Source organism: Argentina silus (genome assembly GCF_951799395.1).
Source record: "Argentina silus genome assembly, chromosome: 6".
NCBI classification, from domain to species: domain Eukaryota; kingdom Metazoa; phylum Chordata; class Actinopteri; order Argentiniformes; family Argentinidae; genus Argentina; species Argentina silus.
Genome location: NC_139660.1, coordinates 11,139,954 through 11,155,432, shown reverse-complemented (window position 1 = coordinate 11,155,432; position 15,479 = coordinate 11,139,954). Strand labels below are relative to the sequence as shown.

The 15,479-nt window shown below is 47.1% G+C and overlaps 4 protein-coding genes across 6 annotated transcripts in view; 1 reads left to right on the top strand and 3 right to left on the bottom strand.

The window, feature by feature from the left end:
* LOC310805974 (1-phosphatidylinositol 4,5-bisphosphate phosphodiesterase gamma-1-like) overlaps positions 1-2,697 on the bottom strand; it is a 19,339-nt gene extending 16,642 nt beyond the window's left edge. Inside the window, exon 1 of the mRNA XM_083671887.1 lies at positions 1,678-2,697. Within this exon, the coding sequence (XP_083528013.1) occupies positions 1,678-1,942 (265 nt within the window). The 5' untranslated portion in view covers positions 1,943-2,697. The remainder of the gene's footprint in view (positions 1-1,677) is intronic.
* A 1,558-nt stretch (positions 2,698-4,255) lies between these two features.
* naprt (nicotinate phosphoribosyltransferase) lies at positions 4,256-9,584 on the bottom strand. The gene is made up of 13 exons (XM_083671888.1): positions 9,323-9,584; positions 8,430-8,557; positions 8,253-8,335; positions 7,974-8,104; positions 7,772-7,887; positions 7,393-7,589; positions 7,139-7,279; positions 6,933-7,017; positions 6,738-6,818; positions 6,183-6,285; positions 5,926-6,083; positions 5,555-5,662; positions 4,256-5,357 (listed from the first exon to the last, which is right to left on the bottom strand). The coding sequence occupies exons 1-13, from the start codon at positions 9,567-9,569 to the stop codon at positions 5,271-5,273; spliced, it is 1,665 nt and encodes a 554-aa protein (XP_083528014.1). The 5' UTR covers positions 9,570-9,584; the 3' UTR covers positions 4,256-5,270.
* A 702-nt stretch (positions 9,585-10,286) lies between these two features.
* cUnh8orf82 (chromosome Un C8orf82 homolog) lies at positions 10,287-12,505 on the bottom strand. Of its 2 annotated transcripts, none has more exons than XM_083671338.1 (4): positions 12,320-12,505; positions 12,024-12,230; positions 11,876-11,924; positions 10,287-11,357 (listed from the first exon to the last, which is right to left on the bottom strand). In XM_083671338.1, the coding sequence occupies exons 1-4, from the start codon at positions 12,341-12,343 to the stop codon at positions 10,843-10,845; spliced, it is 795 nt and encodes a 264-aa protein (XP_083527464.1). In that variant the 5' UTR covers positions 12,344-12,505; the 3' UTR covers positions 10,287-10,842. The 2 variants fall into 2 exon arrangements, with proteins under 2 accessions (XP_083527464.1, XP_083527465.1); XM_083671339.1 differs by having other exon boundaries at positions 12,024-12,158; positions 12,320-12,504.
* Positions 12,506-12,663: 158 nt separating this feature from the next.
* Positions 12,664-15,325, top strand: LOC310805588 (MARVEL domain-containing protein 3). 2 transcript variants are annotated; one of them, XM_083671337.1, is made up of 4 exons: positions 12,664-13,113; positions 13,269-13,395; positions 13,559-13,689; positions 14,377-15,325. In XM_083671337.1, the coding sequence occupies exons 2-4, from the start codon at positions 13,274-13,276 to the stop codon at positions 15,030-15,032; spliced, it is 909 nt and encodes a 302-aa protein (XP_083527463.1). In that variant the 5' UTR covers positions 12,664-13,113; positions 13,269-13,273; the 3' UTR covers positions 15,033-15,325. The 2 variants fall into 2 exon arrangements, with proteins under 2 accessions (XP_083527463.1, XP_083527462.1); XM_083671336.1 differs by having other exon boundaries at positions 12,665-13,113; positions 13,272-13,395.
* Positions 15,326-15,479: the final 154 nt, after the last annotated feature.

Here is a 15,479-nt window from a genome sequence, read left to right as displayed (position 1 = left end):
AGTGTGTGTGTGTGTGTGTGTGTGTGTGTGTGTGTGTGTGTGTGTGTGTGTGTGTGTGTGTGTGTGTGTGTGTGTGTGTGTGTGTGTGTGAGAGAGAGAGCCTGAAGGACTGCCAGTGAGATACAGGGGTGTGTGTGTATGAGTGAAGGGGTTAGAGAGATGCAGGTTTGTGAAAGTATGATGTCTTCTTTGACTGTTGTAGTGGTAGTGGATTGTGGTAAAAGTGTGTGTACATATGTGTGTGTGTGTGTGTGTGTGTGTGTGTGTGAGAGAGAGAGAGAGAGAGAGACAGAGCAAGAGAGAGAAGGTGGATAGTGCAAACATGATGTAGTAATGGTGTTAGGGCTGGATCCCACAATCTGAGGTAAGTATGGATTCTCTTTGGGTTAGCACACAGGCATGGTTTATGATCATAAATAATGCATAAGGCTCTCAAGCTAAAACACACAGCCTAAATGTGTGGGGCTACTATTATAAAACCACGCATACGCACACACACACACACACACACACACACACACACACACACACACACACACACACACAGACATAAGCTTTTACAGAGAGAGAGAGAGAGAGCAGTGTGGGGTAGAGTGGAGAGAATGCATCTGAGCTTAGAGTTGTTCAACAAATACAAACTCATCCTTAACTGGCCAAACACATAACAGTTCTACAGAGAGAGAGGGAGAGAGGTGATATGAAGTAGAATAGCCTATTCTGAGAGAACAAGTGTCAATTACCAAACACATGATCCTGGTGTTACTGGGAGGTTAGAGAAAGGTTGGGATGCATCCCCTCAATCAACACCCCCAGCTTCTCACTGCTAACTCGCTCACTGTGTGTGCCATGGAGAAGACAGAGGTAGCCTACTCTTTGTTTGGGTCTCAGGGTTGTGTACGAGGCAAGTGTGTGTGTGTATGTGTCCCTCTTTCTTCCAGAAAGCCTTCCCCATGTATATACTGTTCTAAATCAGTCCTTCCTAGTGACTCCTGTGTGAACAGACACTGTAACAGATCCTCCCCTCAGGCCACACAATGCCTGGCCCAGACAATAGCATCCACGCCCCAGACACAGGAGTGTTCCACCAACACAATGTTTCAGACAAAGTATGCCACTGCCACTCGACTCCACCATTCCGGCTCGGCACAGCCCACAGTCTCCATGGAGAGCAGAGCAGACAGGAAACCCAGGCCTGGGTTATGACTGGGCCTGTGTGGAAGGGCCCCCATGTGGCTACAGTATGTCTGTTTTGTCCCCTCTCCTCTCCTCTCCTCTCCTGTCTGAAGAGCTACCGGACTAACAGACACAGCAGCTACTGCTGAGGGTCATAGACAGGTTCATGACCTGTCTGCTGCCGGAGAGGCATGCGTCAACTTATCTATGAGGGCCACACTGGATATTGGTTTGACTGAATAGAACTAGGCCTACTTCTGTCTGAAAGACGCATGTTAAGAGACCGGTAAAATCCAAAATGTCTTAATCTTCCTCTTGTGTGCCTATTATTGAACATGCAGTGACCCTGGACACATGATGGTGTTGTTGTGAGTGACAGAATGGTGCAAGTGGAAAGATGAGCCCATGCCAGGCTTCAAGGCGTTGTCTAGTAGATAAGGCACATAGATTCTGCCATGGGAGTGATAACAGGTCAGATTATACTACACTGACATCTATACTCACTTTCGCCCTCTATTTTGTCTGGGTTCCGAATCCACACTATCTGTCGTGTGTCCTGCCGTATCTGGAACGTTCTCCTCTCGGGCCGCTGGGACTTCTTCTGGTAGAACACAGTCATCACGGTACCGATCTCCAGGCTGTGCAGAATACGTGATCCCGCCTCAGCCCAGTCCAGCATGCGTGAGGCGGTGGCAGGGCCAGCTCCGGTGCCGTTAGTGGCCTCATCCGCGCAACCATTGACGCTCCCGCCAAACCTTGCTGCGCACATCTTCACTGCATACCAGAACGCGTCGCAGCAGGTGGCTTTTTATCCTATATTGACTTCAGCTTTTTGGCGGTTTTACGTAGCCTAAGGGAAAGGTAGTCAGGTACTTCAATTGTCAGGTACTTCAACTGTTCTTCAAGTTGATAGAGAGAGGGCCACAATTAGCTGACATGGTCGTTGGACGAATGGACCTTTTAGCCTCGGCTATTACACAGTAAATACATCTATTAGGCTAATATAGACCAACCAATAACTAAATTACAAACACGTCCAGTTGCACATTAGTATAGAATAAAATAGAATAAAAGCATGAATAGCCTACATATTTTCCTGGTCATAATGTTTTTCACTAAAGTTATTAAATACACCTAATAGATTAAATAAGAGACAAGTATGGTCCTTGTAAGTTAAGATGAGCTGGGATGTGAATCCTTCATCAGCCTTTTGAGGGAGAGGATGCCCGTGTTATCCTTTCCAGATGCTTCTGGCAGCGCACCAACCAGATCCGCTCGGGGAAGGAAAGCTGTTCTCCTCATCACCGGTGGATTCGGGTTTCCAAACTCCTGTCCCGCTGGCCCGTGGTCACTGCACTAATGCCAGTCCAGTTTACTCCAGCCCCTTGGCCACTCACGACAGCTAAGCACACACCCATACACGGCCAAGCGAATTGAGAACCCAGTCAACTGTATCGACAAATACATCAGTTACGTAATAACCAATATGGGACAAAAGGCAACCCAATTGTAGCAACCCGCATGCGTGTAGACAGTAGTCTGGTTTTCAGATGAAAGGGCAAGATACAAGGGCGCTGGGTTATCTCGCTGAGAGCCCAATCGGGCAGCGCGTGGACACGGGAGTTCCGAGCGGTCGTGCGAGTACGCGCTCTCCAGTCGGACCACTCCGCTCTCCCTCAGACCCTCGGCGGACACAATCTCCGGCACAGACCGCTGACAAGCACTGCTCCGTGGGGCATGCCCCTCCTAAAAAAACCTAGGTCTCTTATGAAATACGAGGGTAGTTGATTCGGCGACCGCCGATGCATATCTTCAATTGTGCGTAGTCGTCTGCTTGCCCGTCTTCGGCGCAAACTCCAGACGTCTTGAGAGGAAATTAAGACTAGCAGACCGGAACAGCTTTAGTTGGATTTTGTTTCCACTTGTGCTGTATTGTATCAGAGGAAAGATGTGGGGAGTGGAGAAAACGGCTGAGAACCGGAGAGGGGAGAGGGAGAGAAAGTGAGAGGCAATATGATGGAAAGAGGGCGACCTCCACGGGCCCAGATGAGAGGTGCAGCACTACAGGTAGGCCTTTATGGGGCAGGGGTTCATTCCTCGAAATAACAGGTCCAGGTCAAAATGATGTGAAGGGGTCAGTCAGAGGGCAAGGGCCAGTGATTGGGGAAAGTCGTTTGACAATCATCCGTGACTAGCCTGAATATCCTGCATGTCTGTGTGCCTCCCCTTATGTAGCTGTGTTATCTGCTTATGCTATGTGCCTGTGACAGTAGTATCTGTTCCACTGCTGAACTTCAAATGTCCCTACTATTAATTCCCTCACTGCCTACGGTCTCCCCACTTTGCTACACCTCACCATTGTTTTTCTCTCAGTGATTTCAGAAAGTTTAAGTCACACACTTTCTGACATATCACTGTCACGTATTGGGTGATGTAGTTTTGATCTAGTGAGCTACTTTTTCAAAGTTCTTCCTTTGAAAAGTAACTGGTCATTTAGTTTACATTTGAGTAGCTTCTCCAACACTGCCCATATCCAACATGTTTTAGTCGCAAAAATGCATGTCTGTCTGTGTGTGTTTGTATGTGTTTTGACAGATAAATGATGCAAGTGTGTGGGAGGAGGCAGGCGGAGATGACATCACAGCTCTGCTATGTCTAATGAGCTCCATATGTCAGCTGGGTGTGTCTACTCTAGTCCTGCCGCTGGCCAACAAACAGCCAATCACAACCCATCGTACTCCTTCCCACTGTCTGCAGAGGGGGGACAGAGAGCGGGGAGGCAGTGGGAGTAAGGGAGGTATTCAAGTTGGGGGACTTGAGGGGGAGAGAGGCATGTAACCCCTCAATCAATTATTCACACATTAGTCACATTTCATACCCACATGAAATTACATACCCACAGATACATATATTATATACCCACAGTTTTTACACAGTGGACCCCCCTCCCCACCTCCCCCTCATATCCCAATGGCAACAGAGGACTGTATTACACCTTGTGTCAACATCGGCTGTTGTCAATAGCCCACAGAGAAAATCTGTGCAATGTAATATCAAACCAACACAACATGGCCTCACCTGATACATTTTCAGAGCTTATTTAATAAAACCTCTGTTTCAAGTCAAAACATATTAGCTCAAGTCACTACAAACAAACAGTCACATTTGGCAGGATATAACACACCCTATTCAAATTCAAGACGGATGTTCTGTGGTGTTTCTCCTGAACAGTGGTTCCCAAACTTTTAACAGTCATGTACCCCCTGTCGGTTATTTTGTAACCTAATTGATATTCTATGAACATTATCCCTTACATATTAGACATTGTGATAATATTATTCTGTTGGATGGTGCCTGCATTTATTTTTGGTACAGAGACTGCAGTCAGCTATTCAACAGGACAGTTTGGGAAGGTAAATCACAGATTTATTTCGCGTACCCCCTAGATCGATCCATGTACCTCTGTGGGTACGCGTACCCCACTTTGACAATAGTGGCACTAGAAGGCCAGATGAACATGTGGACAGTGAAAGCTCCTGAAGGCTACACATCAGCCTGATTAAAAACCATAAGATAACAAATACAGCAAGGCAAGTCTGAGACATCCAAGGAGAGAGAGAGAGAGAAGGAAGAAAAAAAGAAAAGATACGCACTTGAACATATGAAGACAATTATTTAAGTCTTTACCGGCAACATAGCTTATTGATTCATATTGCTTTGAGATTTATAGCTTAGGTAACCATTATTCATTAAATTAATTGAGACAATGGTAAAGGCCACATTACACAATCATCATTGCAGTTGTGTGCATGTATTCTTCATGGGAGGCTTTACTGGTAGCCAACTCTGGTAGTATGTACTCTGGAGGCCATAGTAAAAACAGGTCTTTCCTGCCACTCAATCATTTGCTTGCCAACATGTAATACCTTTGGTTTTAGTGTGTCGGTGATATTTTATAAGAATACCACAATAACTGGCTACCGCTTGCTCTAAAAAACAGACAGGACAGAGTTGTCATCATAGCCATCTGCCCTTATCAGACCACACAATGAGGATGAATGTAGAGGATTAGGATCAGTAGAGGTTCTGTGTCTGTCTCAGTTCGCAAGGAGAAAGTTGCTGTTGTTGCTGTTGCCTTTTCGGATCTCTGCGATCAAGTTATGGAGTTTCTCAGACACCGCCACCTGGTGGAAGAAAAAGGAGGATTGGAGAATTGCAGGAGGGTTGGAGAAAATACATAAAAATGTAGTTTGTTTAAGACAGTGTGTGACAGTGCGTGAGAGTGTGCACCTGTGTCAGTGAATGACTGTGTGTGTGTACTGTGCATGCATGCACCCACCTGAAGGAGATGGGGTAGGAGTTGAGCTTGTGTGTAACTTACTGTATACAAGTCTGTCTCTTGCAGTGTCTTATGTCGGGGGTGCAGGGCTTGGATAGAGGTCTGGACTTTCTCCCTGATCTCAGCAGCACAGGCCAAGGGGTATGTGATCTGGAGTAGGGGGAAAACATATGTTAATTTCTGTAGATCCAAGTAGTCTGGTTCCAGATCTGTGTGTGTGCTTCAGTCAACTCGACCATGAGTGTGTGTTTAACAGAGTCCAGATGTGAGTGTAGAAGACAGGCGCAAAGCCGCTAAGCTACTGTAAAGCCTAACCATGATGACAGAAGCCAACACATGTCCTTGGGTCTCAGGCAGGGCTTAGTTATCCGTGGATAAACATTTTTTTTTGCATTTCTGTTACACATACTCACCTGTCCTTTAGTGAAGACGTCCTGACGGAGACAGGTCACCTGAGCAGGTGTGACAGACTGACAGGCCTTGTCCTGCCCCAGAGGGTGACATGTCAGAGCCACACCCACTTTAGGGGCGGGCTCCTCAGCCAGACACAACAGGTCTAGGAAAGGGTGGCCTGCAGAGAGAAAAGAGGAAACATTTTGATATGAGAGACAAGGATGGAGCTGTGGGTTAAGAAGGGACTGAAAGAGAGTCGGTGGAGAGGTGGACTCACCTTCAGTGTCTAGCAGCCTGTACACAGCCTTCCTCCCAGGGACAGTTGTCTTCTCTGGGTCCTCACTGAACTTCATCCTAGGGCTACCCCTCACCTCCACCAACTGACAGAGAGAGAGAGATGATATAAGAGAAAAGATTGAGGTGGACTAGTATGTGTGGGTATATGTATGCATGTGTGTGTGTGTGTGGGAGCCATTTTGTGGTTTTAGTATGTTTCACATATTTTGTACACTGGGTATGCAGTATCACTGGGGATCATGGGTCACATATTACATATCGGCACACAGGTGACCAGGAGACATGCGGCTCTTATCATCTCCATTACAACGACAGCAAGCCATTCACCATTACCATCACCATGTGTCATTAATCACAACCATGACCTATGACCTATCATGCATGGTAACGTTGTATTGTGGGATTATTGCATCAATAAATGGGTGATCCCCTAATCACCCAAACACTGGTCTGTTTCGTGCGCGTCAAGAACCTTCCGATCAACCTGTGAGCCAGTGTGGCTAAGAAACACTTTTGAATAGCCAATAGCCATTACCTTGTACACACACCCAAGTGAAGGTTGTTTTGTGCAGGTGACCAGATGTGTTCCAACACCAACCACGTCAATCTCATTCTCCTGAGACAGGGGTAGGCAGACCAGGAGGAGAGAAAGAGTACATTGATGAGATGAGGGACAACTCGACCAGGTATTCTCAAACGTAGACTTCTTCCTTATGCTCAGACCTCTCACCTTCTTGTTGAGCTCCACCATGCTGTCCTCTGAGATGTTGTTTGTACCCACAATGGCAAGGGACTGGAAGGCAGGGATGGAGAAACTGGAGAGATGGATGGAATAAGAGAGAACGAGCATGACAGTTGAGATGTGCTGAATCCAAGGCCCCCTGTATAAAGAGCAAGATTAAGGGGGTTCACTCAATCAGACAGACCCTTACTTACTGCTCGCTGCACAGTCTTAAGATGCGTCGCACTTCCACTGACTGCCTGCAGAGGTCGCCACTGTCAAGACGCACACCCAGTGGCCGGTAGTCCAGCTCACACAGAGACAATGCCACAGCACAGAAGTTCAGCAGACCACTACTGCAGGGACATAGCACAGACAACATCAGTGCTATGGTAAGCAACATATGGAAGGGACCTTGAACTATACAGGGAAACCAGAAAACACTGAATAGAGTGAGGGGCGGGGTTACCAGCTGACGCTGTAGCTGTCAATCACAGGCAGGAAGTTGTGTGGGTAGGCGATGGCGTAGGACAGAAAGGCTGCCAGCTCACCCTCGCGGATCTTCCCGGGCTCCGCCCCCAGCAGCTCAGAAACACGCTGTAACCAACCCTTGGTCAGCGAGATGACGTCGATGGGATCATGGTCCCCGTTCACTGCCACAAGCGTCTGATTGGACCGGAGAGACAGGAATCATCTTCATTATCAGGTTGGGAAATTGCTGTATCCTGAGAGGTTGGATCCAGGCATTAAGCCATGGAATGATCTCAGGCGACCCCTGCAGAGTTCAGTATTCTACCACAGGTTGTAAAAAGGTCAGATAAAGGTCAGATAAAGGGCCAGAGAGTCACCTGAGGCCACACCTCCTCTAGGGAGGAGAAGGAAGTGACAAAGGAGTGTGCCATGGTGCCCGCCACGGGGATCCCAAACAGGAAACCAGCCTGAACATTACTGGTCAGATCAAACCCTGAGAGACAGAGAAGAGGGTCAGATCATTGTGATGTTTTTAAATTTTATTTATGTGTGTATGTACATCATGAAGCAGTTCCTCACCCCCGATGTATGTGTAACGTGAGGCGGTAAGCCCTCCGTCTGGTCCCTGTGCTCTCCTAAGACCCATCTCCAGCAGCTTCCTCCTGGACCCTGCAGCCAGGCGGAAGCGTGCTGCATTACTGCACACCAGACTGGGAACGGATAGACAGAATCACTATACCATACCCACTGCACTTCACAAGGTATAGTGCTGATGTGCATGTGAGTGTATCCTTAGCTTTAGTCTCTCTCCACAGTCGCCATTTAGATTATTGACTGGCATGCAAGACTAATCCTTACCTGGCATAGTTGACAAGACACAGTAGGCTGGTCTCCAGCAGTTGAACCACAGCCAGAGGGCCAGACACCTCCATTAGAGGCACCTGCACAGAGAGAGACACTAGAGGTTATCAACTGTGACCCCAGGCTGTGGCCCCAGGAGCTGAGTGTATCCCCTGACCCCTGGTGGTGGCTCACCCTGGCGAATACCACGGTTCCCTCAGGGACCGAACGAAGTGTGACACCAGAGCAGTCCAGTCCTTGTAGGAACTGGAAGAATGCGGGGTCAGTCGCAGGGGGCAGGACCGAACGCAGGTACTCCACATCTGCACGAGTCACACACATGATAAACACTTATACAATACACACATGCATACACTGAAACCAAGAGTTTATACATATAATAACATTGGATAACAGAACATTGGATAATCTAGACCCAGAAAACGTGGTTACAAACGGTAGCAATTCAGAAACAAACACGGAGCTACCGACACACACACACACACACACCTGATACAGTATGAATCTAATACAGATAATCTAATAACACTAGGAGAGGGGGCGGGGCGGGGCGGGGGAACGTCCCACCACTTGTGTTGTCGAGGTAGAAACACCCTAACGAATTGCTTTTCTAATAGATATTTACCACTTAACTGTTATTCTTTTACATACTCAGTCGTTTACATCAGTTGGTGCTCAGTAGGCTAAACAATCCGTTTGTCAAAGTATCTAAAACCCTGTCAAACTTGTCAGACGCTGTTTGGCTCTGCCCTCTAATCGTGTAACTGCCTGACAGTCCGCGCGACTCTGATCTGCACGAAAGGTCGCCAGTCCTGGTTGAAGTTCAATGGAGTGGTTGCAAAGTTCAGCGAGCAGGCTATATTTAATCTTACATACGACAAGCGCTCTCCGTTATTCATAGAAAGGAAAGGTCGTGCATAGCGCAATCAATGTGACATAAAAAACCCTTTATAACTAATAAGTATTTACGAATGGAAAACAGCAGGTTATTCACATTCTAGCCTAGTTCCTTTCACATCTAAAATTATTTACTGGTAGCACTATCTTGTTTCACGTAAATCTCCGACCTTCGTCCGTGAATCGAAAACTCCGTAGGAACAGGAGGCAGTCGTGCAGTCCGGAGAAGAGAGAGAAGCCACCGCCGAACGGGTTGTCACGGAAAAACAACTCAAAGACTGCGGGCTCATTGTGCCTGCCCGCTCGCCAGTAGGCATATGCCATAGTGAACTGGTATAGGTCGGTGAGCAGCGGCGGGACCCGCTCACGGATGGACCGCTCCAGAGCCTCACATGCCTGGCTTGACGGCGCTGCCATGTTCACAAGACTTCGTTCAAGTTTAACTGGTGCCGAGACCTCTGGGACATGCAGTTTCTTTAACCACCACTTCTGCCTCTCCAACGTCAAGTCTATTAGTATGCGAGAAAAAAAAACTATAAGCCTATCCCACACAGTGTCCAGTTGCGCACGGGAAAACATGCGTCCAATCTCCTACACCTCTGGATACCCATGTTCAAATGTAACATATACAGTTTGATAACATCAAGTACTCCCGAAACATTGCATATAAAGAGTGATATTGTTGTACATTCACCTTAAACACGTTCAAACCCAGTTAGTGGTGGCCAGTGGGGCCTTCCCCACTAAAAACCAACATTATGAAAATAAAAAAGCAGAGTTGCGTCAAAAACTGTTCATACATATGCTTCGCGTATTCCTCTCTGGTAGCGTAGCCCTTTCACCCACAACCTGTTTAATTGAGAAACCTAAAAGGAGGAGAGAGGGATGTAGGCCTACGTGAGAGTAAACCATTGGGTAAGCAGACCTACAAGTTGAAGTTGAATCACTTTCATTTAAATTCAATAACTGACTCGGAGGTTGGTTATAGGGATGGGCAACTGTACATGTAACTGCCAAAAATGCATAATGTTTTTTCAAACAAAACAAGCAATCTAGACTGAGATACAGTAGGTTTGTCATGGCATTTAGAGAGACCATGATAACGTATCAATGAAAAAAGAGACTCGGTATATAGCTCTGCATTTATTCAGCACAGGATTTCAATTCATATAACTTAATATAACCAATCAAACAAGGACATGGGCCCATGGCTTCTGCTGACTTGAGTTAATTACCATTACTCTAATGATGATGTTTTGACTCTCAGAAAACCTGGGTGCTTTTCAGAGTGAAAAAGTGCATCACCAACTATAAGGCCAGGTAGATTTCAATGCCTTTGTCAATCATATCACCACCACTGCCTGGACAGTTCTGTGTCATCGCTCAGTCCACATGGTTCACCCAATACAAGATTCATGTTATGCTAAACCCAATGTTAATTAACACACCACAGCATCTCCAACAACTGCATTCCACTGCTTTCAGCTCATTGTAACCTAAACTTCTGTAGCTAGCAGAGTAGTGGCTTATGTTCAATAGGTTGCAAGCAAGTGCTATTTGGATTTGGCCAATAGGAACAACATGACCTGGCTTAGATCAGTAAGGTACAATGCTCAGGACATTACCATCATGTGTGTTGTGTTCTAATACACTGCATTTCAATTTGCAACACTAGGACCAAATATTACTATCAGCCCACCCCTCCATCTCCAGCCCCATCCTCCTCTTCTTGGGGGAAGGATCCTGCTAACTCATTGGTCAGTGTGTGCAGTTGTTCTGCCCATAGGATGTGTGTAGGCTGGCCTGATTGGCCCTGTTCAGGTGGGTACACGAAAAAGGGGCTGAGCTCCATGGCGAGGGCCGATCGTACTAGACCCACCCCCCCCAGACGCTCTGAGCAGGGGTGGTAGACCCTTCCACTCCCAGGATGCATAAAGAGAGACTCTGGCCTGAAGGGGACAGACAGCTTCTCCCCGCCCCAGCAGAATGATAGCAGCTCTGGGGTTCCTCCTGACCCCTCGGACCCTGCCGCTGTCCCTGCACCCCCAACACCCTGCAGCAGGTGTGTGAACACCAACGGGCGGTCGTCACAGCGTAGGAAGTTCCTCTCCCGCCCACACAGAGACAGGAAGGGGAAGTGCTCCTGGTAACGGCCACTCTGGTTCTGACGTAGACGATTGAAGAAGAAGACCAGGAACGGCTTATCTGCCAACAGAGAGCAATGGAAAGGTTATATAACTGCAGGTCACCAGAACCAGAACTTTGTCAAATACAACAAGGTTTGCAACACTACTACAGGTACTACTGCCAAAACATGTACAGGCAATACATGAAATCTGTACAACTGATGGGGGTAGCAACAGATTATCCTCGGTTGAAACTGCATGGTTTACAGGTCCTGACCTTGAGCAAACATCAATACCATGTGGACATTGTTTTCTAGGTGGGAGTTGAACACAGGAGGTAGGTTTGTCATGTGCCGCCATGAGGTGATCCCACACTTGTTTACAGTAATACATTGCACATGACCTCACTTAGGACCACAAGGCACAGCTTGAATAGCGGGGTTAGGGTTTGGGCCATGTTTGGGTGAAGTACTTGTGAGTATATGTGAAAGAGAGCAATTGATTGGAATTTGTCAAAATGTGGTCTTGTGACTGGCGGAGTTGGATTACAACTGTGTCTGTGTCTGTGTGTGTGTGTGTGTGTGTACCTTTACATACCTTTGAAACATGTGACAAAGTTCTTCACCTTTGTATCATCAAGGAACAGCTGTGGTACAAACATAAGTTTAGTAAAAGACACTCCACTTTATTAACATTGTTAATAGGCTAAAAGCCTGCCAGCCTTTTTTTATGTTAGAATTTTCACCTGTCCTTGATGATCAATGTAGTAGAAGTATTCACGAATGCGTGGTTCAGGGCTCTGGCCTTGATTGTAGGTGACATTACTCCGTGAACCACTCTGGCAAACCCGCACTACCGCACAGAGGTACCGCAAACCCCTCTGCCCCCGGGAGAGAGCCACAGACGGGAGCAACATGATGAGGCGAGCCGGTGACTTGTGTTCAACTGCGTTCTACGATCAAATTGATGTCAATAACTTCCGTGAAGCGTAAACAACAAGGCGTCACTAATAAACGATCATTAAAAACGAGGGCACATTACCTTGATGTTGTGGGCTACATGCATTACATCTTGTTATGGGTTCTCTAGTCCAACTCCAAACCGGAAGATTTGCATTTGAGAACCGGATTTGTCCTCTAGAAAAAAATAAATGTAGGCTCATCTACTGCTGCCACCTAGTGGAGAAACGAAGACTGCAACAAACACAATTGAGCAGTGCCGACCAGTGTGAACTTTCTGAACTGTTTAATAAAAACTCATGTACATGCAGAAGTAGGCCGATGCAGCATGAATAAAACAGTATATAACAGCCTATTCAGACAAGCATTCCATGATAACAGCATGCTGTAGAAATCTCTATTTATTGAAATGCAACCGCACTGTAGGCCTACGCATATAAATGACCTCATTTTCTCATACACAACATTCCAAAAGACACAACAACGAATATGTGGGTGAACGTCATGTTTGACACTAAACCCCCCAAAACAGAGGCTTCTTTCGCGGAGATGGGACAGAGATCAGACAAAGCAGCCGATTCAGACCTATGATTCAGACCCATTTGGTCATCACTTGGTCAGATTTCTAAGCCAACACCAAAAGGCAAGACTGCTCTCAACGAAATCATCGCTTTACTTCTCTTGTCTCGTCACTCACCTGTGTCAGCTGGGATTTCGGTACTTCCGCCTTACTTCTTAATTCTTTGGGTGGGTGGAGCTGTCTACCTGAACAACAAGGTAAACGCGAGGATTCTTTGATCAAACTGTGATCAAAAAATGGTTTGTTTTTCGGACTAGTTCTATCAGCCTATCTCAGCGGAATCATCTTAGATACCAGTAAGTGATGATGAATGTCCCTCGGTGTTGTCTTTGGGCGCTATCATTTTTCTGTGCGGTTTTCTTTTGTCGCAATAAAAGTCGGGATGGTAGGCTATATGTTCAAAGGTCAGTGTTTTTTGTGGTGAATTTATGACAGCTCAAGTATTCTCAAGCAGGTATGAGCCAGCCGTCTCGAACTAACCGGGGACAAAGGGAGAGAAACGGTGGGGGTCCCCGAGAGCATCGTGAACACAGACCCCGACGGGACCCGAACGACGATAGACCACCTCAAAGCGACAGGTGTGGTTAGATATAAGTCTCAAGCGCCTGTCAATCATTAATATGAGATGTATCTGTGGGCTAATATTCTCTGTCTCCCTGTATGTATGTATGTATGTATGTATGTATGTATGTATGTCTGTCTGTCTGTCTGTCTGTCTCTCCCTACGTCTCACTCTTTCAGGTCCTCTTCTCAGCCCCCATATTACCCCAGGGGCACCACTACCCCTCCCGAACGCCACAAACATCATGTGCAGGACGTCCCACGAGAAGAGCACCAGGACTCCAAATGCACTCATATCTGCTCCAGGAGAGGTGAGTTAGTGTCTCAGTTAAGGGTCAGAGAGAGGGGTGGAAGTGATTGCACTGTTGAGGGGAGGGTTGTCAAATTGGAGGGGGTGTATGAGTTGGCTGTGGTATGAGGGATAAGAAAACATAGCAAGGATAAGGCTCCAGAGACATAGGCCTACCTGTGAGGAAAAGTCAATGTCTGCCTTGTCCTGATGTCAACTGAACACTGCATCACACACAGTTTTTAGTTTCCCTCTCTTTCCTTTCACTACGCCCAGTGATACTATGCCTGGATACCCCTCCCCCTCCCTTTCCCAAACACTGGTCTGACCGGTTCTCGTCTGTTTAGAAGTAGTGCGCTACTTGGTCTCTTGTGCTCATTTTCTGACAAACAACTGCTGCTTTTAGTTAAGGAGAGAAACTAGATCAGTTGATGAGGGGAGGAAGGTCCATAACCTGTCATTTACTGAGCTAATAAGATAATGACATACTTTCCACTTCTCACACACAATGTGAAATAGAACGCTGATTCTTTTTTGGCATGTTAATAATATCTCCCTTGAAGGGAATGTTAAAATCTCTGTGAGAATGGTCACCCCCTGATCTGGCCGTTTGTTTGTTTGTTTGTGTGTGTGTGTGTGTGTGTGTGTGTGTGTGTGTGTGTGTGTGTGTGTGTGTGTGTGTGTGTGTGTGTGTGTGTGTTCTCGACAGGTATTGTGCTGATCTGCTCTGTTCTCACCAATGCCCTGGTGCTGGTCTGCGTTGTGGCTGCTCAGATGGTGATGTCGGGCCTGTCAGCCATGGGCGGACTGGGCGGTTTCAACATTAACTCTAACATTCCGTTTTCGGGCACAGAGCTGCAGCAGGTGCGAGACCTGGATGCACAGTACAGCCAGATGAGAGCGCCTGGAATATATGGGGGCGTGGCCTTCAGCCTCACCTGCGGAGTCCTCTCCCTCCTATTTGTGATTGCTGGGAACAAGCCCCCCCACCTGCTGCCTCAGAAGATGCTCATTGGTGCGTTGGTGTTTCAGGGGTTAGGGGCGCTGGCCTACGTGGTGGCCGTGGGCCTCTACCTGCACTTTGTGATCAAGGTCAATTCCACAGACGTGTGTCAGCGCCGTGAGAGGCTGTACGCGCGGCAGGGCCTCACCTGGATGAACTGTGACGTGGGTGGGGCGGACGCAGCGGTGGCAATGTTCGGTCTCATCACGGCCATACTGTATGCCGCCGGCACGGCACTCACCTTCCAAACGGTCCGCGGGGTCAGGCGCTACCTCCGGGAGTGCAGAAGGCATGAGGCTGAGAGACGCCCACCCACCTCCCACCCACAGAGGGCGCCACTGCGGCCCGACACTGCTGTGTGAGTCAGACAGCAGCACATGGACCTCAGGGGGAAATGTATTTTCCTTTCCTAACATTTTTGATATGGATGCTGTCCATGTTGTCGCAATGGAATATGCAACTGAGCCCTCCCTGAATGAACCATTGTTTTTATCAAAGATTGACTTCTATTGACACCTTTTGATATCTCTTTTAATTCAATGATTTTGATGTTGGATCATGTTTGTGAATGTTTAAACATGTTACCAGTAACACATTGTGAATACTGTATGGTTATGAAGAGGTTGCATGTAAATAAATCTTTATGTTTTCCTCATTAAGTCATGTGTGTTTTATCTTCAGTCAGAACTAAAAGCTTTACCATAATGTACATACATAGGACAACATTTCTGAATTGTGTATTATCTCTTGTGTAGTGTTACATCAGATGTACTGTTGGGGGCAGCTCCATACAGGCCTACAGGCCCCCT

Bases quoted from the DNA above. Each gene is read 5' to 3' on its own strand.
- naprt (XM_083671888.1), bottom strand. From the start codon at position 9,569: ATGGCAGCGCCGTCAAGCCAGGCATGTGAGGCTCTGGAGCGGTCCATC. The intron at 6,819-6,932 runs GTGAGAGGTCTG...CCCCTGTCTCAG, and splicing joins TGGTGGAGCTCAACAAGAAG to GAGAATGAGATTGACGTGGT. The intron at 6,084-6,182 runs GTGAGTCCACCT...TTCTCTCTGCAG, and splicing joins CAGGCTGCTAGACACTGAAG to GCCACCCTTTCCTAGACCTG.
- cUnh8orf82 (XM_083671338.1), bottom strand. From the start codon at position 12,343: ATGCATGTAGCCCACAACATCAAG. The intron at 11,925-12,023 runs GTGAAAATTCTA...TTTGTACCACAG, and splicing joins ACATTGATCATCAAGGACAG to CTGTTCCTTGATGATACAAA. The intron at 11,358-11,875 runs GTATGTAAAGGT...CTCTGTTGGCAG, and splicing joins CTTTGTCACATGTTTCAAAG to ATAAGCCGTTCCTGGTCTTC.
- LOC310805588 (XM_083671337.1), top strand. From the start codon at position 13,274: ATGAGCCAGCCGTCTCGAACTAACCGGGGACAAAGGGAGAGAAACGGT. The intron at 13,396-13,558 runs GTGTGGTTAGAT...TCACTCTTTCAG, and splicing joins AGACCACCTCAAAGCGACAG to GTCCTCTTCTCAGCCCCCAT. The intron at 13,690-14,376 runs GTGAGTTAGTGT...TGTTCTCGACAG, and splicing joins TCATATCTGCTCCAGGAGAG to GTATTGTGCTGATCTGCTCT.